This window comes from Dromiciops gliroides, chromosome 3 (assembly GCF_019393635.1).
Source record: "Dromiciops gliroides isolate mDroGli1 chromosome 3, mDroGli1.pri, whole genome shotgun sequence".
Classification (NCBI taxonomy): Eukaryota; Metazoa; Chordata; class Mammalia; order Microbiotheria; family Microbiotheriidae; genus Dromiciops; species Dromiciops gliroides.
Genome location: NC_057863.1, coordinates 329,356,013 through 329,379,634, shown reverse-complemented (window position 1 = coordinate 329,379,634; position 23,622 = coordinate 329,356,013). Strand labels below are relative to the sequence as shown.

At 38.8% G+C, this 23,622-nt stretch overlaps 1 protein-coding gene across 2 annotated transcripts in view; it reads left to right on the top strand.

Annotated features, from left to right (window-relative positions):
- IGSF11 (immunoglobulin superfamily member 11) overlaps positions 1-23,021 on the top strand; it is a 190,000-nt gene extending 166,979 nt beyond the window's left edge. For both annotated transcript variants that reach the window (XM_043998255.1, XM_043998254.1), the window contains exons 5-7: positions 8,060-8,182; positions 9,669-9,819; positions 20,611-23,021. In XM_043998255.1, the coding sequence (XP_043854190.1) occupies positions 8,060-8,182; positions 9,669-9,819; positions 20,611-21,055 (719 nt within the window). In that variant the 3' untranslated portion in view covers positions 21,056-23,021. The remainder of the gene's footprint in view (positions 1-8,059; positions 8,183-9,668; positions 9,820-20,610) is intronic.
- Positions 23,022-23,622: the final 601 nt, after the last annotated feature.

The following is a 23,622-nucleotide window of genomic DNA, read 5'->3' as shown; positions in this document are numbered from 1 at the left end:
AAAATTTAAAGCTAAGCTTTACTTTGTTATTTGAGGACCTCTCAGCACACATTTTTATTAGACAAAGGAGACATATGTGAAATTCAGAAGACAAATATCAGGTCCTTGCATTGTTCTGTGCCCTAGTGGTGATAAAACATTTAGGTGAGACACAGGTCCCCGTCCTCATAAGGCTTATAGTCCAGAAAGAGAAAGCTTCAGGGTAAGAAAGAGCCTGGCAAAGAAATGTTGAAAGGAAAGGTTCAGGTATTTACTAAAACTGAAATGAAAATGGGTAGGAATGAATAGGGTAGTTGCCATTCCTTTACGAAACCTGGAAACTTTAATTTGATATTTTAGAAGAAAATTGCATTTCATTAATGGAATGTAAGGAAAAGAGAATTTAGCAGTTATGAATGAAATCTGCCACTTTGGAAAGAGATTTAGCAGTCCCGATTATTTCATCTTCCCTAGGAAGGACATAGAATGTTCAGTGTAGAAAACTCAGAGATTAGGCTTATGTAAGAGTCTTTGCCTAAGTTACTCAGATTTTCTTTCCATATAGTCAAGATTCACTTTAATGTTTAAATCCAAACAAATATTAAATGCCTACCTTGTGAAAGATGCATCCAATCCAAAGAGGAGTTATAAAGATGAAATAAGACAGTGTCTAACCTCGAGGAGTGTAGAGTCTAATGGGAGAGCTAAGACATGGGCACAAAAAATGAAAAAATATTTTATAATATGCTTAAGTATATTAAAAAGAAGTATAATTATGCAATGAGAGATTTGAGGGAGGGGTAAATCACTTTTAACTGGGGTGGGGGGTGGATGGATTGGATCATAGATAAGGTAGCACCTGAGCCAGGCCTTGAAGGATGGGAAACATTTTAGCAGATGGAGATGGGCCAATGGAAAAGGTAGAGGACAGTCCTCTCCAGTGTAAACCAAGGTAGGTGAAGACAAAATGAAATTTAAGAATGGTTATTTAGTTCATTTTAGCTGGAGTACGTGAAAGGCACTTAGAATGAAATAAAACCAAAATGTTTGTTATGGGCCTGTCTTCCATTTAATTTTGTGTTCTGTTGCAGTGTTATAATTATGTATTTCATAAAATATTTTCAGGCACTCTGAATTAAGGATACTTAATGTGCTTTTCACACAGGATCCAACCACCTTCATGTAACAGACAAGTTGTCCTGGGCCAATGGTGCCACCTGGTGGCTTTAGAAAATTTCTCTTCCCCCACCACCTCCTTTCTTCCTCTCCAAGGGAATCTTATCCACCGTTTTCCTCTTTTCATTGCTCATAGCTTAGAAATTGTACCACAGGCAGTCTTTATTCTGAGTACATTAATGCATCCCTTTAAATCTCCTTTATCCTTCCTCCATTTTCAGACTTTTGCCAACTTACTTTGGGAAGCTCTCTTCATTTCATCTGTGAGTCAAAAAGAAAACCTTAATTGTGACTAATAAGTGTAAATGCTTACTTCATGGAAAAGGGAAGCCCCAAGTTTTAGTATGAAATTAGACATGTAGAACCAATAAGGCAATGTCTAAACTCTAATTAAGGATACTCAGACATTTCCTTCAGAATATATTCAATCTATTATGATTACCTCCTTTTCTCTTCCTCCTCTAAATTTGCTTTCTTTAAGCATCAACATAAAAAAAAAATTCTTGTTTGGAGTAATTGTTCTGCATTTTAGATGACTTGCATTATAATGGTATTGCTTCCTGCTATTTTTAATTATAAATTTTCAGTATTTCAATAGAATTACATATTCAAAAAAGTTTCAGAGGTGTTAGCCACAAGTTATATTATTTTTGTTTTTTACAGATGAAGAAAGGGAGGACTTACTCAAAGATACAGGGCTATTAAGCATCATCCGGGTCATAATTTGAACCCAGGCCATCTGACTCCAGAGTCAATGCTCTTTCCATTGGAGCATCTTTAACCCACTCAATTCAGGTCCCTATGATTCCTATCACAATGGGTAGGAATTGGGGATAGGTAGGGGTTTGCCATTCTTATGCTAGCATCCCAACTCACAAATAAGTAGTGTTCTAAAAGCTTCATTCTAAAACAGTTGTGTAAAATGTGGAATACATTTTCAAAGAGATGTAGTGACACACATGTCCACTGATTAGGGAAAGGCTAAACAGATTGTGGTACACGAGTGTAATGTAATACCATGGTACTTTCAGGAATGGTGAATATGAAGAATACAGGGAGGCATAGGAAGACACATAAACTAATGCAAAGTGCAGTTAGCTGAACCAAGAAAACAATACAAATGATAACTGATAACATTATAAATTGGAAGGGTAACAACAACAAAAACTGGTGAGGCTGAGAGGGGAGGGATGTAAGCTTCTTTAGAGTAGGGATTGTTTAATTTCTTTTATCTATGTTTTCAGCACCTGACCCAGCACAGAGTAGGTTTGTATTTAATGATTACTGATAGATCAATTAGGATTACAACAGGTGTAGCTATATGGTGATAGTGTTAATAACAATGACAATAATGGCTAATTTCTATAACCTTTGAAGTTTTATTTATAGTTGGTGGAACCAAAAATTATCCCAAAGGTCAAATTAGGCATGGGACGTTAGGTTTGGAAGCATGCAGGCCAGTTTGACTGGACTCTAGTGTGGATAAAGGAAATAATATAACAAGACTGGAAAAGTTGGTTGGTGCCTGGCTGTAAAAGACTAAGCATCAGAAGAGTTTATATTTGATCCTTGAAATACGAGGGAGTCACCAGAATCTTTTGAATAAGGGAGTAAGGTGGTCAGATCTATACTTTAGGAGAATCTCTTTGGCATCTTTGTAGAGGATGAATTAGAGTGGGGAGAGGCTTTAGACAGGAGGGCACTGTAATAGTGCAGGAAAGAGACCTATTGCTCCAGTTCCTTCTTGGGAGAAGGAGGGTCCTCAGCCTCAGGAACAGGATATCACACTCGGACCCTAACACTACAACTTAAAAAAGACTATTAAAAAACAAAAAAACATAGAAACATTGTCCAGGCAATAAAAGGGAAACCCACAAAAATGTCTCATCCAACGAATGTTTACAGTGTACAGCGAGGCCTTATTTATCAGGCATTCTTGGAGAATGGGGTAGTCTGGGTAAATTAATTTACCATCTAATCGAATCCTGACCTTTTAGGTGTCCAAACTTTACTTTAACTTTTCCCTTGCTTTAGTAAATAAAGTGTACTAAACACAATTTAACCTTTTAATGATGACTCGGTAATCATTATAAATATCCTCAAGGGTCTTTGGAGATATTTAGTACTCAGTTTGTCCTTTCCTCGAATTCCCTCACTTCTCTGCTATCCTACTTGGTGTTTATTTAGCTTCTTCCCCTGTGTCTTTCTCTGTGAGATTCAGTGCATCTGTTTTTCACTGTCCCCTGCCCTTCTAACCTGCTATCTATAGCCTCTGATTTTTGCTTTCTACTTTCCATTTATAGCTCAGGACAGAACTGAAGGTTGAAGTCATTGAAAAAATGGTGTAAGTCATTATTGATTAGAGAAATGCAAATTAAAGCAACCTTGAGATATCATTTTACACCTATCAGATTGCTTAAAATGATTAAAGGGGAAAGTAACAAATGTTGGAGGGGATGTGGAAGAATTGGGACACTTGATTCATTGTTGGTGCAATTGTGAACCGATTCAGCCATTTTGGAGAGCAATCTGGAATTATGCCAAGAGTTATTAAACTGCCTTTACCCTTTGACCCAGCAATACTACTATTAGGTCTGTTTCCAAAGATGATTGGGGAAAAAGGAAAAGAACCCATATGTTCTAAAATATATAAAGTAGCTTTCTTTGTGGTGCCAAAGAACTGGAAGTTGTGGGGATGCCCATTGATTGTGGAATGGCTGAACAAGTTGTGGTATATCATTGTAATGGAGGACTGCTGTGCTCTAAGAAATGATGAGTTCAGTGATAGAAAAGTACAGAAAGGCTTGCACAAGATAATGAAGAACAAAATGAGCAGAACCAAGATAACACTGTATACAGTAACAGCAATATTATTTTAAGAACGACTTTGAGTAAATAAGTAATTTTGACTCTTGCAAATACCCATCTATGCTATTTGCATACAGAGAAATAACTGACAAGGAGAAGTATGTGTAGAATGATTTTATATACACACAGATTTGTGTTGGGGGAGGAAAAAAAGTAATTTACATGATAGCTTTATTATATATTTAAAAAGAATAGCAAGCTTTATATAATATATGCAGTTTCATATGCAGTCATCTTTATTATACTATGTTATGGAAATGCTTGTTTTATTTCATAAATAAAAATAAAATAAATAATAAAATTTTTAAAAAGATGATTAAAAAAACCTGAAGATTGCCAGGGGAAGCCTGATAATTAAGCCTTAGTTTTGTATGTAAAATTACTTTGACTAGCAGAAAAGGTTGACTATGAATATGAATCATGAATATCTATATATTGGATAGAAACTAGACGAACAGTGAACCCCATCATAACATTTTCCTACTGATGCTATATAGTTTCAAATCATTGACTATTATCATCTCCAAAGGATTAAAGTTGTGGGTCACTTAAAGAGCAGTGGGGAGGGACATAAATAGTCTATAAGACATTGACAGCCACAGATTATACAAGAGAATAAACATAAAGGATATTATCAAGAAGCTTTATGACTGAAAAAAGATGTGATAAAAATGAAGGAAAACTGATAAATGTCCTGTTCTTTTTTTTAATTTAATTTAAATTTTTTTTAGTGAGGCAATTGGGGTTAAGTGACTTGCCCAGGGTCACACAGCTAGTAAGTGTTAAGTGTCTAAGGCCAGATTTGAACTCAGGTACTCCTGACTCTAGAGCCGGTGTTCTATCCACTGTACCACCTAACTGCCCCTTGTCCTGTTCTTTCATCCACTGATACCCACAAGAGGGCAAGACATCTAGAGGAAGGACCCCGCTACGTGTGTGAACCCCCTGTGGAAGATCAGTGGACGACCTAACTCTTTGTATTTTGACACAATGCATGTACTTCTTTCTTAGGCATAAAATGCTTGGGCTTTGTGTCTTCTATTTTCATCAGTGCTAATTCTTGAGTTTTCTTTATTGACTTCCAGGTTTTTGGTGACTTCAGACAATTGAATTAACTGAGGCTCTGACCTGTGGATAAGTGGTTGTTACTATAAAGAAATTATTTTCATTACAGTCATTGGGGAGACTTGATAACTATACAAATAGTGATTATTTGCAGAAATGTTACATTTTTGAAACATCAGTAGTATAATGGTAGTATTGGGGTACAGAGTAACATCCTGAATTCTAGAACAGTAGTTTGCATGGTTATATCTCAGTTGAAAATTGTTAAAATTAATTCTACTTATTCTCTATATAACTTAGCTAATAATTGAAATTAGCTATTACTGCATTATTTTTCTTGGACAGAGACTGGCAACATCTTACTCATGAAATGCCACTTTTCCCACCTTTAAAATTATTATAATACGATTAATTATGTAGATATTATGTACAGCAAGTCATAGGACCATAGATAAAGAACTGGAAGAGACTTAAAAGGCCATATGTCCAATTCCATCTTTTTATTTGTTTTAACGGATGAAGAAACTGAGGCCATTTAGCTTAAGTGACTTACTCAAGTTCACACAGGTGATGTTTCAGAAAGTAGTATTTGAACCCATTCTTTTGACTCTAGACCCAGTGTTGCCTTTCTGTGTATCACAGAGAATGTCATAATATCCCTGTAGACAAAGTGGAAATGTGTGGACTAGCTTATAATATGTATAGGTGGATTTAGATATAATTGAATGACTAGACCCAGAGACATTTTGAAAGGAGTTTTAGTGTAATGTCCCAGGGTGCTGTCCTTGGTCCTGTCCTGTCTAGCATTTTTTTATCTGTGATTTGGATGAAGGCTGGGGTGGTGTGTTTATATTATAGCTTAAGAAAATCAATTACAGAAGTGTCTGGGTTAACCTTGTAAAAATTTGGGAAGAGGGTTAGGGTGGAAATGAAGAAGAAAGTACCAAGTTGATATACATAATGGCAGGTTGAGACACGGCTAGGCAATATCTGCTCTCCATTGCTCTTTGGAGAGCCAGAAGTTCACTGACTTTGCTTGTCCTTGGAGGCTAAAACTAGGAGCAATGAGTGGAAAATGGAGATAGGTTTTGGCTTGATGTAAGGAAAAGGTTCCTAACAGTTGAACCAGTAAGAGTGGAATGAGTGAGGAGAGGCAGAGGCCAAATGTTCTAGAGGGGATCGTTTACTTATTTGCTTTTGCCATAATGCCCTTCAGAACTTCAGTAAGGTTGTTTCCTGATTCAACTAAAAAAGAAGGGAAGTGTAGCGCATGCTCCTTTGAAACATTATCTCAGCATGGCATTTAAAGCCCTTCACAATCTGTTGCCTATCTACCTTTCCAGTCTTATTTCATATTACTTTCATATAATTAGCATTTCAGTCAAATCAATCAAGAAGAATTTATTAAGAGCCAGTGATATTCCAGGCATTGTGCTAGGCACTGGGGGGATATGAAGACAAAAATAAAGCAAATCCTGTTCTTAAGGAGCTTTCATTCAATCAGGAGAGACAACATGTACTTATATAAGTAAATATGAAATAAGTAGCAGTTGGAGGACTGTGAAAGACATTATGCAGAAGGACTGAGTCTTGAAGGAAATGAGAGATTCTGTGAGAGGGAGGGAGAAAGGGAGAACTTCCCAGCCAGTGCAAAGGTATGGAAATAAGGGGTAGAGTTCTTTGGGTCAGGAACAGAAAGGACAGGTTGGCATGAGTATAGATTGAAAGGAGAGTCATATATAGTCAGATGGAAAGATAGGTTGGAACCAGGTTGTAATGGGCTTTATTTGTTTTGTTTTTTGTTTGTCTTTTTGGTTTTTTTTGCAGGGCAATGAGGGTTAAGTGACTTGTCCAAGGTCACACAGCTAGTAAGTATCAAGTGTCTGAAGCCAGATTTGAACTCAGGTCCTCCTGAATCCAGGGCCGGTGCTTTATCCACTGCGCCATTTAGCTGCCCTTGTAATGGGCTTTAAAGCCAAATGGAGGAGTTTATATTTTATCCTACAGCAAATGTGAGCTAATCTTGGAGGGGGAAGGCACTAGCAACTGGGAAGAACTGAGAAAGAATTGATACAGAAAGTGGTACTTCAAGTGAATCTTAAAGGAAACTAAGGGTCCTGAGAGATGGAGGTGAGGAAGAAGAGCATTCTAGAGGCTTTAGGGACAACCGCTGCAAAGGCAAAGAGGCTTGCAGGGAGGTTGGATGCTATGAGGAACAGCAAGGAACACAATCTGGCTACATCATAGAGTGTGTATAAGAAGGCTGGAAAAGTTGGCTGGGGCAGGTGTGAAGGGCTTAAAATGCTAAATGCAGGGGTTTATAATTAAGTCAAAAGGTGATTGGAAGCTACTAGAATTCCTTACAGGAATGACATGGTCAGACTTATGCCTCAGAAATATTACATTAGATGTATAGTAGATGAATGGGAATGGGGATAGGCTTGGGTAGAAGCCAATTAGGCGGCTGTTAGGCTCTTGCAGTAGTCCAGGGAAAAGGTGACGAGGACCTGAACTTGGGTAGAGCCCTGGAAGTGAATCGAAAGGGATAGGTGTGAAAGATGAGGTAGAGGTACAGGACATGCCACAGTTGGTCTCTTATGCCTGAAATCTGCTCCATTTTTCACATTGTAGAGTCCTTCAGAGTTAGGGTGTTGCCTTCTACATGAAACCTTTCCTCATTTGAAATTTTGAAATAATTTTGCATTAACTCTGTATGTAGAGTTACCAATTACTAACTTGTCTACATGTTGCATCTCTTCATTTGAATGTACTCTCCTTGAGGGGAGGGACAGATTCATTTTTTATCATTTATTTTTCTCACCACAGTGCCTTTGCACATAGTTAAGTGCTAAATGTTTGTCATATTCAATGAAGATTTCTTTTGGCTAGAAATTTTTATCAAAATTGCCTTTTAAAAAATTCTCCTTTTCTTTTCCAAGCCTAAATACTCTTTCTGTCGCTCTCTATGCAGACCAAATCCAGGGAACAGTCACCCTCCGTAATATCAGCTCTGTCTCTTCTGGCTTATACCAGTGTGTCGCTTCTAATGCAATTGGGACCAGCACTTGTCTCTTGGATCTTCAGGTCATTTCACGTGAGTCTATCTTGAGAACTATGTTAGTATTTCCTGCTTCTAGAACAAGAAAGCATGGATTCAAACAGGTATCTTGAGCAATGGGGTATTCTGATTAGGCATTTAGTAAACATTTATTAATCACTTACTATTGTGCTAGGCACTGTGCTTAGCTCTGGGAGATAAAAAAACAAGCAAAAGAGATTCCCTGCCCTCAAGGACCTCATATTCTAATGGAATTAGTTAATTAATGATTACTTAAGGGTTAGGGAAAAAATCCCTTCTCTCTATTAAAATATTTTCTGCCTATTGTCCTTGAAAATTTCTCTGATGTGTGATTTCATGAGGCAGGTAGGTGGCTCTGTGGGTAGAGTTCTATCTGGAGTCAAGAATACCTGCGTTCATATTTGGCCTCAGACATGTACTAACCGTGTGACCCTGGGCAAGTCAGTTACCCTCTCTTTGCTTTAATCCACTGGAGAAGGAAGTGGCAAATCATACTAGTATCTTTGCCAAAAACATGGACAGTATAGTCCATGGGTCATGAAGAGTCTAGGTTGTGCAATGGATAGAGTGCTGGACCTGCAGTTAGGAAAACTTAGGAGTTAGGAAAAGTTGAGTTCAAATCTGGCCTCAGACACTTATTAGCTGTGTGACTCTTGGCAAATCATTTAACCCTGTTTGCCTCATCTATAAAATAAGCTGGAGAAGGAAATGGCAAACCACTCTGATATCTCTGCCAAGAAAACCCCAAATGGGGTCACAGAGTCAGACATGACTGAGAAGGTCATGGTTCAGTGAGAAGTCTAGTGGTTTGCCCAAGATCACACAGACAGGATGTGTTAGAGGAAGGACTTGATCCCAGGTCCCCTTACTCTGAGGCCAGCTCTCTGCCATACCACATTGGCTCAAAAGTCACATTATGATGATTAATTTTCATTCAACCACTATGCAGAAAATGTAGGAAACTGGGTTGAATTTTTGCTGAGCCTATGGTGAATCCTTCTTGTTGTTCAGTCATTTTCAACTATATCCAATTATTTGTGACCCCATTTGGGATCTCCTGGCAAAGATAGTGGAGTGGTTTGCTGTTTCCTTCTCCAGCTCATTTTACAGATGAGGAATCTGAGGCAAACAGGGTTAAGTGACTTGCCCAGGGTCATACAGTAAGTGTCTGAGGCCAGATTTGAACGCAGGAAGATGAATCTTCCTGACTGAAAGCCCAGCACTCTATCTACTGTGCCACCTAACTGCCCATATGATAAATCCTAGAAATTGCTTTTTTGAGCAGTAAAAATCTGTTTTAATTTGTATCTATCATAAAGGTGGAATGAAAATCCTAGACAGTTTATTAATGGCGATTCCAATTAATTGAAGTTTTATTAAATATGAATAAAACAGACTGGACAGTTGTACATACTATTCCATGCTTTCTTGGTAGCATCTCTTATATTTATGCAATGTGGGCCAATGCTGTTGTTCTTTCTCTTTTCAATGTATGTCACAGCTCAGCCCAGGAGTGTTGGTGTCATTGCGGGAGTTGTTAGCAGTGCTGTGGTTGTCGTTATCCTTTGTCTAATTTTGATGCTTGTGGCATTCTTTTACTGGAGAAACAGAAATAAAGAGGAAGAGGAGGAAGAGATCCCTAATGAGATAAGGTTTGTTTAAGTTTGGGGCTTGGTGAAATAGCTATAGGTTGGGTTGTCTCTGTATATATTTCTGTTTACCTTAGTAATGAACATTTCCTCACTTTTCATCCATGGTTTTTTAAGATTACAACATTGACTAATACTCATGTATTATTTCTCAGGTCTTAGTACATATCCTAAGGACCATTTCTTTAGGGACAAACTTGCAAGGTGTTCATACATACACTGTCCCATCCCCACCTGCATAATCTCATGACATGATGAAAATGCCATCTTAATTCTGAGACTGCGTCCTATGTCATTGTTTTGTAGCTTTGTGGTTATATTTTCAAATGATGACATCATCATTAAATTGATATTTGTTGTTTTTTATTAATTGTCCAACATGGCTGCAAATTCTACCTAAGTGAATTTTTCTAGAGTACTTTCTCTTTCCTAAATAAGAATACCAGAAGGGACCATTTTTGATGTATAGAATCTGTCACTGATGTGGGATGCAAGCCTGGGTCAAAATGTGAATCAAATAATATATTAGAACTGTTCTCTTCATCTGTTTTTCAAAACTTTTTTAATGATAAGGGATAAGGACCAGACTTGTGATAATTAGCTCCCAGGGGAGAAAATTCCCTTTGTACCAGTAGAAAGTTGGCACTTTCTTTGCAACTTGGAGTTCTTAGAGAATTGCTCAGAGCACTCACAAGTGAAGTGATTCGTCCAAAATCCAGCCAATGTGTGTTCAAAGTGATACTTGTGGGGCAGCTAGGTGGCACAGGGATAAAGCACTGGCCCTGGATTTAGGAGGACTTGAGTTCAATCCGGCCTCACATACTTGACACTTACTAGCTGTGTGACCCTTGGCAAATCACTTAACCCTCATTGCCTTACGCAAAACAAAACAAAACAAAACCCCAAAACAAAGTGATAATTGAAACTGTCTCCTTGGGTCCAAGACCAGTGCACCATTCACCATCACATTATCTCCCTTTACCTTTTGTTCTTATATCAAATTCCTTTACAAATACTTCCCCATTGGCCTCTCCAGTGAGTTTTCCTTTTTTTCCAATGTTTTTTTTAATTCAACAAAACCAACCAAAACTCCCAATTGTGTCTGGTGGCAAACATAACATACCAATCCCATGACCCCCTGCTTCTTCAGTGAAAAGAGGGAGGTGCATGTTCTCATCTCTTCACTGTGTTGACCACCAGGTCTAATTCTTTATATAGTTAGGATGTAAAAACTTCAGCAAAAGCAACAGCATGGCTTCCTTTGTCTTGCTGTCTATATCCTTGATTACTTGGATTTTGTCTTCCTTCTTTATCACAAGGGACTGACATTGGAAAGAGTATGTCATGTAAGGTATCATACTCTCAGTTCAACAAAAAGCATAGTCATTCCTATAGACAAGTGACCTAGAATTGAGTTTGTCTGTTTCTGTTGCAGCATGCCTATATCCCAATGAGGGTACCCTTTCCCTACCTGGTGCTCAGGTCCTGTCAGTGATTACCTCTCCGACTTTTTCCCCTTGTGATTAGAATATAAACTCCTGGAGAGTAGGGGTTGTTTCATTTTTCGTGTTTGTATCCTCAGTGCTTGGCTTATATTAGGCACTTAAGAAATACTTGGGCAGCTGGGTGGTACAGTAGGTAAAGTACTGGCCTTGGATTCAGGAGAACCTGAGTTCAAATCTGGCCTCAGACACTTGACACTTACTTGCTGTGTGACCCTGGGCAAGTCACTTAACCCTCATTGCCCTGCAGAAAAAGAAAGAAATACTTGTTGGTTGATTGATCATGACTTAGTTCTTCTCTGTTCTCTATCAACCCTGTTAAGGTCATACTTTCCTCCCTGATATAAAGTTGGATATGAGAAGTAAGGGACAGGAAATAGTAAAAATGCCACAGATTTTAAACATGAAAGCAGAAAGAGTCAAATGCAGGTGGATTTTAGGGGAAGGATTCCAAGACCAGTTTGGAACATATCATGTTTCAGATGCTACTAGGACATACATGTAGAGATACTTTGTTGGCCATTGGACATATAGACTTATGAAAAAAATGGGGTCAGGAAGATAGAGATTCAGGAGTTATTATTTTTTTTGAGATGATATGTAAAACTAGGTTCATTTTGAAGTGAATGAGATTATCAAAGGAATAGGTGGAAGAGAATAAAGCCAAAAATAAGTCTTCAAGGATCACTCACCATAAGGGGTCAAGAAGAGGAGAGAGTGCTAGCAAAGTAGATAAAAGATGCTATTAGCTAGAGTGAAAACCAGAACAGAATGATGTCCCTAAAGCTGGGGGAGGAAAAAGTATACAGGGAGGAGGATTTGATCGTTGTTGAGAAGTGCTTCAGACAAATTGGGGAAGAGGAGGCCTGAGGACTGAAAGATTAAAATAAAAATAAAAAAACCACATTGGTTTAGTGAGTAGGAAGTCTTCCTTTAAGAGAACATTTTCACCATCATAATGGAGGAGTTGTATGCATCAAAGAAGCAGGTATTGAGAAAGTAGATGTTTATGTCAAATGTACACAACTTGTGTAAAAAGTTGGTATTTAAAGAGAAGGAAAGATATAGGACTATATTTATGTTGGGATGAAAGGTCAAGAGGGGACTTTTTAAGGACTGGGAAGATCTGAACATGCATATAGTCAGATGAGAAGGAGCCAATGGAGAGAGAAATAGAAGATAAATGGGAGAAAAAGGATAATCGCTGGAGCAAGCTTCTGAAGGAGGTAGAAGGGAAGAGGTCATGGGTATGGGTAGAGCATGGGTTCTTAACCTAGGGTCCATGAACTTGTCATTTTAAAAAACATTTTGATAACTATATTTTAGTATAATTGATTTCTTTTGTAATCCTATGTGTTTTGGCTTATATATTTAAGAATATTATTCTGAGAAGGGAGCCATAGACTATACCAGCTGAAGGGGTCCATGACATAAAAAAGACCAGGATCTTCTGAGGTAAAGAGATTAGCTTTAGTGAAGAAGAGTAGAGACTTGGCACTGATACTAAGACTTTTGGAGGAGGGGAAATGGGGGTATCTTTTTGAACTGCCTCAGTCTTCTCAGTGAAATGGAAGGCTAAGTTCTTTATTAGGAGTGTGAGGGATGGGTGGTAAGAAAGTGGGTTCTTTATCCCAACAGGAAAGTTGGGGGCCTGAGAAAAGAAGAAAAGGTTTAGAACGACTGTTGTGGAGAATGAGCTAGGGAACCATTGGAAGTAGCATAGAAGGACTGTCGAGCAGCAGGAAGGGTCCATCAGGTGTTATGCACTGTCAGTATGTGAGGAACTTTGTAGACCTTACAATGCCAACTAGGACTGTGAGTTGTTATGAATATCATTGTGCTGGTAGCTTTAGAGACATCTGTGTGGGAATAAAAAGAATTTATACAGGGAGAGCAGCTAGTTGGCACAGTGGATAAGCACTGGCCCTGGATTCAGGAGGGACCTGAGTTCAAATCTGGCCTCAGGACACTTGACACTAGCTGTGTGACCCTGGGCACGTCACTTAACCCTCACTGCTCTGCAAAAAAAAAGAAAAGGAAAGAAAAAAGAAAGAATTTATACATGGTAGCTCTCAGCCAGGCTTTTAGTCATAATGCTGCTGGGGGTGTTGTGGTATGGTTTGCCATGCAGCATGGTGCATTTCACAGATGAGACATTAGCGAGAGCAGTAATCACTTATTCAGAGAAAGTTTCATATGTGTGGAAATAAATTTATGTATGAGATGAAGAATAACATCTAGACCTTTCATTTGATGGTCTTCCCAGGTGGGATAATATTAATATTCATTTTCCCCATCAGGTAGTTTAGATTGAAAACATAATTGGGCTCAGAGAAGGTCTGTACAAATTTGTGGATGGTAGAGTCATAAGTTAAGGGAAACAAGATATGATTTGGGGATATAGTCTTCAGTTTTTGAGGTTTATATCATCTGTCCAACAAATTGTTCCTCAGTGATACTATAGGAGACAGAATACTGGACTCTACAGATTTTTAGGTCAGATATAATATGGTGAAAGGAAAAGTTGAAATGGAAATTAAGCAAGTGGCTATTTTAAACTTGTCTGGTTAATGAATGCATTGAGGTCAAATGGATTAATTGTCCATTTGAATAAAGTTTCTTACTGGGGTTGTGTGGAGGAATTAAATGCAATAAAGACTATAACCCAATAATGACAGTATCTTTCTCAAAGCAAATGTTAGGTTTCTTAAATGTGATTCTTATTATACTCTGCAGTCATTCTTCTCCCTCCTCCATTCCCCCCCCCCTCCCGCTTGGAAACTCATTACAATGAAAGTTAATGGGGAAAATCTTATTTTATAATAATAGATCTTCACTTGCAGACAGTTTTCTAGGAACACATTTATTTTACAGGTAAATTGAAGTCAAGCTGTAGTTAACAAATCTTCACAGGGTAGGCCACATTTTTTCAGTAATAATATTTTGAATATTTGAGTTATTTGGATAACAGATTTAACCATGTACTTCACTTCACATGTGAAGATATTAAAGCTGAAGGCCATCAGTGATCATCCAATTAGCAAGTGGGGCTTATGCTGACCTCTCTCTTTCAGTTTTTGCATTTAACCAATGATTATTGCTCTGATTTAGCCCCTTTGATGATGGAGCTTGGCCAAAGGTAAAATTCTGTTTGTGTTTACTCTTTTGTTCCTAAGACTAGTTATTTTTGTACCTCTTTGGTATGCTAAGGGGCTTTAATAAGGCCAGCGACCATTTGTTAAATAGATGTTCCATTATATTGAGAACAGAAGTATCAACAAAGGTTCATTTTGCTAATTTACTGATGGATTTCACTGTAACACACACACAGCTTTATTTTTTAAATTTAATTTTATTAAGTTTTGTCACATTTTAAGTTCCAAACTGTTTCCCTCCCTTCCTCTCTGCCTCGCACTAGAGAAGGTCATTATTTGACATAGATTTATAAATATATGTGAAACTGTACTATCCATAATTCTGTTTATCAGTTCTTTCTCTGAAGGTGGATAGCATCTCCTATATGGGTGCTTTGTAGTTTTTCTGAGTATTTACAATTTGTAATACTCAGAATAACTTGGTTGTTCACACTCGTTCTTTGGACAATATTGCTATTACTGTATACAACATTCTCATTTCACTTTTCATTATTTCATGCAAGTCTTTCCATGCTTTTCTAAAATCAACCTGTTCATTATATCTTACAGCACACATACACAGCTTTAAAGACTCAGTTTTATTCCAGTTTTAATCCAAAGAATTATGTGAACTTTAAATTAAAAAGTTTTTGTACAAACAGAAGCAATGCATCCAAATTAGAAGGGAGGCAGAAAGCTGGGAAACAATTTTTATAGCCAGTACTTCTGATAAAGGTCTCATTTCTAAAATATATCAGCAACTAAATCAAATTTATAAGAATCCAAGTCATTTCCCAATTGAGAAATGGTCAAAGGATATGAACAGGCAGTTTTTTGATGAAGAAATCAAAGCTATCTATTGTCATATGAAAAAATGCTCTAAATCACTCTTGATTAGAGAAATGCAAAGTAAAACAACTCTGAGGTACTACCTGACACCTATCAGATTGGCTGATATGACAAAGAAGAAAAATAATAAATGTTGGAGAAGCTGTGGAAAAATTGGAACATTAATGCATTGTTGGTGGAACTGTGAACTGATCTAACCATTCTGATGAGCAATTTGGAACTATGCCCAATGGGCTATAAAGCTGTGCATACCCTTTGACCCACTTTTACCACTATTAGGTCTTTTTTTCCCAAAGAGATCATTAAAAAAGGAAAAAGGACCCACATGTACAAAAATATTTATAGCTATATGATCCTTGATTCTTTTCTCCCTCCCTCCCTCTCTCTCTCCTCCCTGTCCTCCCTCCCCTTCTCCCTTCTCCCTTCTCCCTCCCACCCTCCTCTCTGTGTGTGCATGAATATATATATATTTCTTTTCACTTGTCCTAAACACACCTCAATAAAATAAGGAAGCTTGGTAATATTCAGTTTAATTGATCCCCTGTTGCTGTCTAAGATTTTCCAGGTGTGGGACCAGTTGGTAACTTTCACACTGTCAGTATGTGGAGTCAGAAATAATAATAATAATAATAAGAATAACAATAGCTTGCATTTATATTATTCTTCAAGGTTTTCAAAGCACTTTACATGTATCTCATTTAATCTTCACTGCAGCCTTGTGAGGTATGTACTTTTATTATGCCCCAAAGGTATAATGACTTGACTAGGGTCACAAAACTAAGTATCTGAGACAGAATTTGAACTCAGATCTTCCTGACTCCAAAGTTCAGTTCTTTGTCTATTGTGACACCTAGGTGCCTGGGAAACCCAAGTTTGAATCATGCCTCAGACACTTGCTAGTTGTATAATCCTAAGCAAGTTAGTTACTCTCTCTCATCCTGTTTCCATATCTTTCATATGGGGATAGTTCCTATGCCCTAGGGTTGTTGTGAGGATCAAATGAGATAATGTAGAGGTAGCTCCAGTGCTTTGCAAATTTTTAAGCTCTATTATATAAATGTTTGTTCTTATTCTAACAGAAGTGCCCCCATACCAACATCTGAGCTCCACTTAGGCCATGGTGACATAGGAGCCAGAAAAGTTCTACAGAGAATACTCAGGGACACTCTTATATTCTGCACAGCTGTGCCAAAGCTGCATGCCCAAGCTAAAAGTGAAAGCCAGAACAAGAATTCGAGCACACTGAGGAAAGTATGCGAAGTTGTTAAGGAACAAGAGTGGAGAACTCACAGGGCTTAGAGCGGAAAAACCTGGGTTTAAATCCTGGCTCCATTGCTTATTAATGATGTTGCTTAAGACTTTGTAGTTGAAAATTTGTAAAATGAGGATACCAGTGCCTGCTATGCATATTTTATAGGTTATTAGGGTTCTAAGAAATGAGGAGTTATTTATTATGATTATTACATTCATCATCATCATCATTGTGACCTTTTAAAAGGACTTTTTCCTTTCAAAAGTGTCTTCCATTATCTTATGGAACCTCCCTGGCTGTTAATGCTCTTTCCCACCTCAGATTGTCTTGAATGTATTTCTATCTCAGCACATTTTATATCCTAGCACAGTGCACACTTCTTGAGAGCAGGGTATGTTGTTCATTTTTATCTCTGTTTGCACAGAGTGGCCACTCAATGAATGTTTTTGTTTTTAATTTTGTTTTGTTTTGTTGCAGGGCAGTGAGGGTCAAGTGACTTGCCCAGGGTCACACAGCTAGTGTCAAGTGTCTGAGGCGGGATGTGAACTCAGGTCCTCCTGAATCCATGGCCAGTGTTTTATCCACTGCGCCATCTAGCTGCCCCTCAATGAATGTTTATTAAATTTAACTGAATAATAAATAGCAAATTAGAGTGTGGGTGTGGAAGGAATTTGCATCCGTAAAGTGCTATATGGTTATTGAGACCAGTTAAGTTCTTGATCCAATGAGATGACGTATGTAAAATGCTCTGCAGATCTTAACATGCTGTATAAATAAATGCTAGTTATTCATATTGTTCTCAGTTCTGGCTATTTCTTTGTGTGACACAGAGGAGCACAGATTTAGACATTATTTAGCACAACCCCCTTCTTCTTCTTCTTCTTCTTCTTCTTCTTCTTCTTCTTCTTCTTCTTCTTCTTCTTCTTCTTCTTCTTCTTCTTCTTCTTTCTTCTTCTTCTTCTTCGGCAGGCAATGGGGGTTAAGTGACTTGCCCAGGGTCACACAGCTAGTAAGTGTCAAGTGTCTGAGGCCGGATTTGAATTTAGGTACTCCTGAATCCAGGACCAGTGCTTTAACCACTATGCCATCTAGCTGCCCCCCCCCTTTAATTTATTTTACAACCCTTTCTTTTTTTTTTTTTTTAATATTTGGCAGGGCAATGAGGGTTAAGTGACTTGCCCAGGGTCACACAGCTAATAAGTGTCAAGTGTCTGAGGCTGGATTTGAACTCAGGTCTTCCTGAATCCAAGACCAGTGCTCTATCTACTGCGCCACCTAGCTGCCCCCACAACCCTTTCTTTTAAAAATGAGGAAACTCAGGCCCAGAGATGTTAATAACTTTCTTGGGTTCACCCAGGTAGTAAAAAAGAACATTCAGAATTGATGCCTGAGTCCTATGACTTCTAATCCAGAGTTCTTTCCCTTGAATAACACTACCTCTGACCGGAATAGACCTGAGGAAAAGCATTACTTTTCTCATACCACACCTGATCTAATTAACCACCCACTGGTCCACAAGGATTGTTCCTTTGTCCATAGCCAGAGAATAAGTTAATCACTTCTTAACTGGTGTTACTTACCAACTAGCTCCTGGAAAGGGGATGTCCAACAGCTTCCTTTCTTCTGTTCTTATGCAAGGTAAGTTGGAATAATGGAGGTGCTTAGAAGGGTCTTTCCAGATCGTTTAGTCCATCCTTATATGAAGAAACTGAGGGTTAGAGAGATGGAGTAATGTGCCCAAGGTCATATTGATATTGGTGATGGTGGATTTGGAGTGCTGGTTTTGGACTTGAGTGACTTATCATCTTACTACATGTGTGATCTTAGGCAAGTCACTGCACTACTGTGAACCTCAGTTTTTTTCCCTTTAAAATGACTTTCTAAACATCCTGCTTATCCTATCATCTGTACTTGAGCCTTGGACTCTCTGCATCATTGTGCTTTTCTCAGTGTACCAAGAACTCAGTGCCCATGTTCCTGGAACTCTCCATCCCATCATGCCTCAGTTTACATACATAAGACAGCCCCTTCCCTCCCTGAATCAGCCCATCTTCCACCTTCCTTTGTTTGCAAATTATAGAAACCCTCTCTTGGCTTTCCCCAAATTGGGCTGTTTGAGCATTAGGCCGACTCTTCCACATGATCATATTTGTACCTGCTTAATAAAGATCACTCTTGACTTTTACAGGGAGTTATACTCACAGGCCTCAGAGGTCTCCTCTCGCACTGTCCATGATCCTAAATTAAACTATTGTTTAGGTTATTGCTTTAAGGCCCAGTCAGCCTAATCCAATGCAATCTATCAAGCATTTATTAAGCACCTGCTATGTTCAAGGTAGTGTGTTAGATTCTGTGAAAAAAGAAAACAGAATAAAAACAACCTCTGCCCTTAAGAAACTTACATTTTACTGGGAGTTAAAACATGTAAGCAGAATAAACATGACTGAGTGAGGAGGGAGACAGTAACTAGGGGGTATCAGGAAAAACTTCCTAGAGGAGGTGTCATATAAGTTAACAAGCCATTTAGAAAACCAAGTATTCTAAAAAGCATTGGTGAGAAGGGCATTCCAGGCATGAGAACAGTTGCCTATCAAGAAGCACCAAGGTGGGAAGTGGAATGTTTGAGGACTGGCAGGTAGACCACTTGAGCTGAGAAGACAGAGGACATGAGTTAGTATGAAAGCTGAGAGTGGAGTTGATTTTTTTACAATGAATATTAGCCTTCTCTCCTCCCTGTCTCCTTTTCCTCCTCCCCCCTTCCCTTGCAAGAGAAAGCAAGAAAAGCAAAACCCTTCTTTGTTTGACATAGTCAGGCAAAACCAATTTTTTACATTGGTCATATAATTTTTTTTTACTTGCAGCAGCCACCTAGTTTAACTCCTATATGAAAGAAATTCCCTCTGTAACATAAATAATGTGATTAAAAAAAAACCTCCAAGGAGGGAGAATCCATCACCTCCCCGGCAGACCATTCCATGGCAAAAAATTGCATTGGTCAATCTGCAGTCTGAGGTCTGTCACCTCTATCAGGAGATCACTAGCAGATTTCATCATGAATCCTCTGGAATTGTGGTTGGTCATTGGGTTGATTACAGTTCCTAAGTCTTTCAAGATAGATTGTCTTTATGATACTGTTGATATTGAGAAATTGTCCTCCTAGTTCTGCTCCCTTCACATTGTATCAGTTCATATAGATTTTCCCATTATTTCTTATAGCATAATAGTATTCCATCACATTCATAGACCTTAACTTGTTCAGCCATTGTCCATTTGATTTCAGTTTCCAGTTCTTTGCCCCACAAAAAAGAGTGGCTATATTTTGGTACATATGAGTCCTTTTCTTCTTTCTTTGATCTCTTTGTAGGACCCAGATGTTCTGACTCCCTGTCTAGCATTCTATTCGTGAGTCTAAAATGTCATAGGAGACTGAACCAGAGTCACAGAATTTGAGAGTTTGAAGGAATTGTGGCAACTACCTAGTCCCAGCCCTACATGAAAGGAATCCTCAATGTAACATAAATGATGAGTGACTGAAAACCTCCAAGGAAGGGGATGCACCACCTCTTTTGATCAGACCATTCCACTTTGGGAAAGCTCTAATATTTAGGAGGTTTTTCCTGACCTCAAGCCTAAATTTATCACTTTGCAAATTTCACTCATTACTCCTGATTCTTCCCCTCTGGGGCTGAGTGGAATAAATCTAAACCCTTTTCCGTATGACAGTTCTTCAAGTCATAGTTGTCATTTCATACTGCAAATCCTTAAAGATAGCTTACTGTGTGCATCCTTTCGAATTTTTATTTCTCTAGTCTAATCACACTCAGTTTCTTCAAATAGTTCTCATGTGACATAGACTCAAGGCCCTTTACCATCCTAGCTACACTCCTCTGGACACTCCTGAGCTTTGTCAGTGTCCTTCTTAAACCATGGAGGCTAAAACAAGAATGTTCGTGTTACATAGATGACTTCAGCCTTGGCATGCCTAAGCTGAGCCTGTGGGTAAAGACAGAAAACAAATCTTTATTCCGTTCTAAACCCTATCATTGTTCCTTTCCAGGGAAGATGACCTTCCACCAAAATGTACTTCATCTGCCAAAGCTTTCCACACCGAGGTCTCATCTTCAGAGAACAACACACTGACCTCTTCTAATACTTACAATAGTCGCTACTGGAACAACAACCCCAAAGTTCATCACACCATGGAGTCTTATGGCCACCTGCGGGACTTGCACCAGTCCTTCTCTCTCCACTCAGGCAGTGCCAATATACCATCTATCTATGCCAATGGAAGCCATCTGGTTCCACCTTCAGTGAAAACTCTGGTCGTGACTGCCAACAAAGCGCCGTCACCACAGGCCACGCCCAGGAGCAACGGCTCCATCAGCCGGAAGCCTCGGCCACAGCACACACACTCCTATGCCGTGAGCCAGACCACGCTAGAGCGAATCGGTGCAGTGCCAGTTATGGTGCCAGCCCAGAGTAGAGCAGGGTCACTAGTATAGAGCTGAGATAGTCCAAGAAAAGAAGATTTTACTATAGAAGGGGTAGAACACTGGAAAGGAGATTTTTTTCCTCATCCTCACATCAGTTAAAAAAAATCATTGGGAAGAACTGGCTATCCCTCCATCTTGAGATTTTGGAAAAAAAAAAAAAAAAAGGATGGAGCTCCTGCAGCATGCTGATTCCATTCTACCCTGTGGGGTTCATGGGGTTCTTATTACAGAGTTGAATCTCATAGATGTGCCAAGCCCAGGGAAGAAGTACAGAGGGCAGGTAAAATCCAAATTCCAGTCCAGATGGGCTTATTCTCTAATCTATGCCTAACTTACCTTGTTTTCCCCCTTTTAAAAAAAGACTAAAGTGCCAGGTGGTATTTGAAGTATGAAAACCACTTCAGAAGAGAGGTTCCTTTAGAGAAATGATGTTCTAACCATCCTCTATGGGAAGGGAGTGGGGCAGAAATGGTTAATATTGGACTTCCCCCCTGCCCCTTCAAGGTCTCAGTGACAAAAGCACAGAGAGAACATGTCTTAGTGTGAAGTGGGGAGAAAAGAAGGCAGCTGCAATCAAGGTTTCCCTTCCTGTTTATTTATTTATCTCTTTTTCTTGAACCATCTCATATTTAGACCATTTCGCTACTAGTTACATATCGATGACCACTTTTTCTTTCTAGGATTGGTTTTATGCCCATGGCTACCACCACTGTTTGTTTATTCGTTATTCCCCGGGGAAGAAAATATTTTGGGGAGAGGGCTATTTTGGGATAGGAGGGTGTGAGGCTGAGCAAGAAGTAGTAGAGGTTTGAGAATCAGTGTTTATGCTTAGTGAGTTAGGTAACATTTTCATCACCCAAGAGCTGTTTTCTGTTTTATTTTTTGGTTCATACAGTTCAGGGAAGGCAACCTTCTGGGGATGTAGCATTATAGGGCACTTTCTTTGTAGAGGGCTGTCTGTGGGTCTCCCTTGTTAGCACACTAGGAGGGCAGCACACAATACCTCTTGCATTGAGGCAGATAACTTAATTCTCATGTGACAGATACTTGTTACTAGATGGGTGGAAGGGGGAGTGTGAAGTTAATTTGTTTTTTTTAAAGAAATATATATTTTTGGCAAAGAGAAAAGGCAGAGACAAATGGGAAGATAGGCTAGTTGGGATGTTTTCCTACTTTGTGATATGCTCCTGCTCAAAGTAAGCAAGGCCTGCCCGATCTCTGTGACAGCTCAGGGTTGCCATTTTGCACAGGGGTTTACCCAAAGGTATCTCACGCCACTGTAAAAGTATTCCTTTTCTCCAGAATGAACCAGCTTGGGTCTCTACACAGCCCAGATTCATTGGGAAATAGGCCACCTCTCCACATCATTTTGTGCTGTGTAGACCTGCCCACAGGTAATGTGTTTGGTAACTGTAGAGCCTTAATCAAACCAGATTGCTAAAAGCACAAGCAGCTGCTTCTGGGATATGATTACTTAATATGTAGCTTATCCAGATTACTGGACCCATAATTCATTTTAAAATTAGTTCTTCCAGGATGTCTCTTTCCCTCCCTTTCCATGACCCTTTTCCACCCTCCTTACCACACACATCCTTTTTGATCAACATAGTCATCTTTGGAGATGGCTTCCTGGGCCATGATTTCACATGATGCTGTGCCTTCTTTGCACAAAAAGAAGAAAAAAAAATCCTTCCTCCACCAGGATCATTTTTAAGAAGGCCAGACTCCAAACCTCATCCTCTCAGAAATTCCAATATCAGTACGGATTTGGATTTGCTTTTGTGTACTACTTATTATTCCATTTGACTGCTCTTGGCTTTGTAAAAATCTAAATAAATGAAATGAATGTCTCTACTTTTATAAAGTAAATGGAATATTCTGACATTGTAAAGGAGACACTGTCAGCTGTTGTTTCAGGAAGCTGTATCGGTCATTCTGTAGAGAGAATCTTCTCTTGTATTTCTTTATTCTTTCTAATTGTCTAAAATTCAATAAAAGTTTATTCATATACAACAAGTGTCTTACTTTTTAAAAATCATCTTTACTGTAAAGAATCTTATTCTCATGCCTCTTCACTGTGTAGAAATACATTTTCAGGCTACCCACTGCCCACAGGATAAAATATACATTCCTTTACCTAGCATTCAAGGCCGTTCATATTCTAACCTTTTTGCCCTTTTCCCCTGTAAGAACTCCATGGACCAATCAAATTGGATGAATAGGTAGTCAGCAAACATTTATTAAGCACTGTCAGGTACCATGTTAAATTCAAGGAATAAAAAAGATGGGCAAAAACTGCTTTCCATCGAGGAGTTAGCTACATTCTAATAGGAAATAGAATATATAAATAAAGAGGTATGTGACCTCAGAAGGGAAGCATTTTGTCAGCTGAGGAGACCAGGCAAAGCCTCCTGCAGAAGGTAATGTCTGAGTTGAGTCTTGAACGAAGCCGTAGATGCTGAAAGGAAGAGGTAAGGAGGGCTTTCCAGGCTGAGAGAAGCCAGAGCAAAATCACAGAGATGGGATAGTATGTAATTTAGTGTGGCAGGATTGTAGAGGCCCCATGGATGGGATTT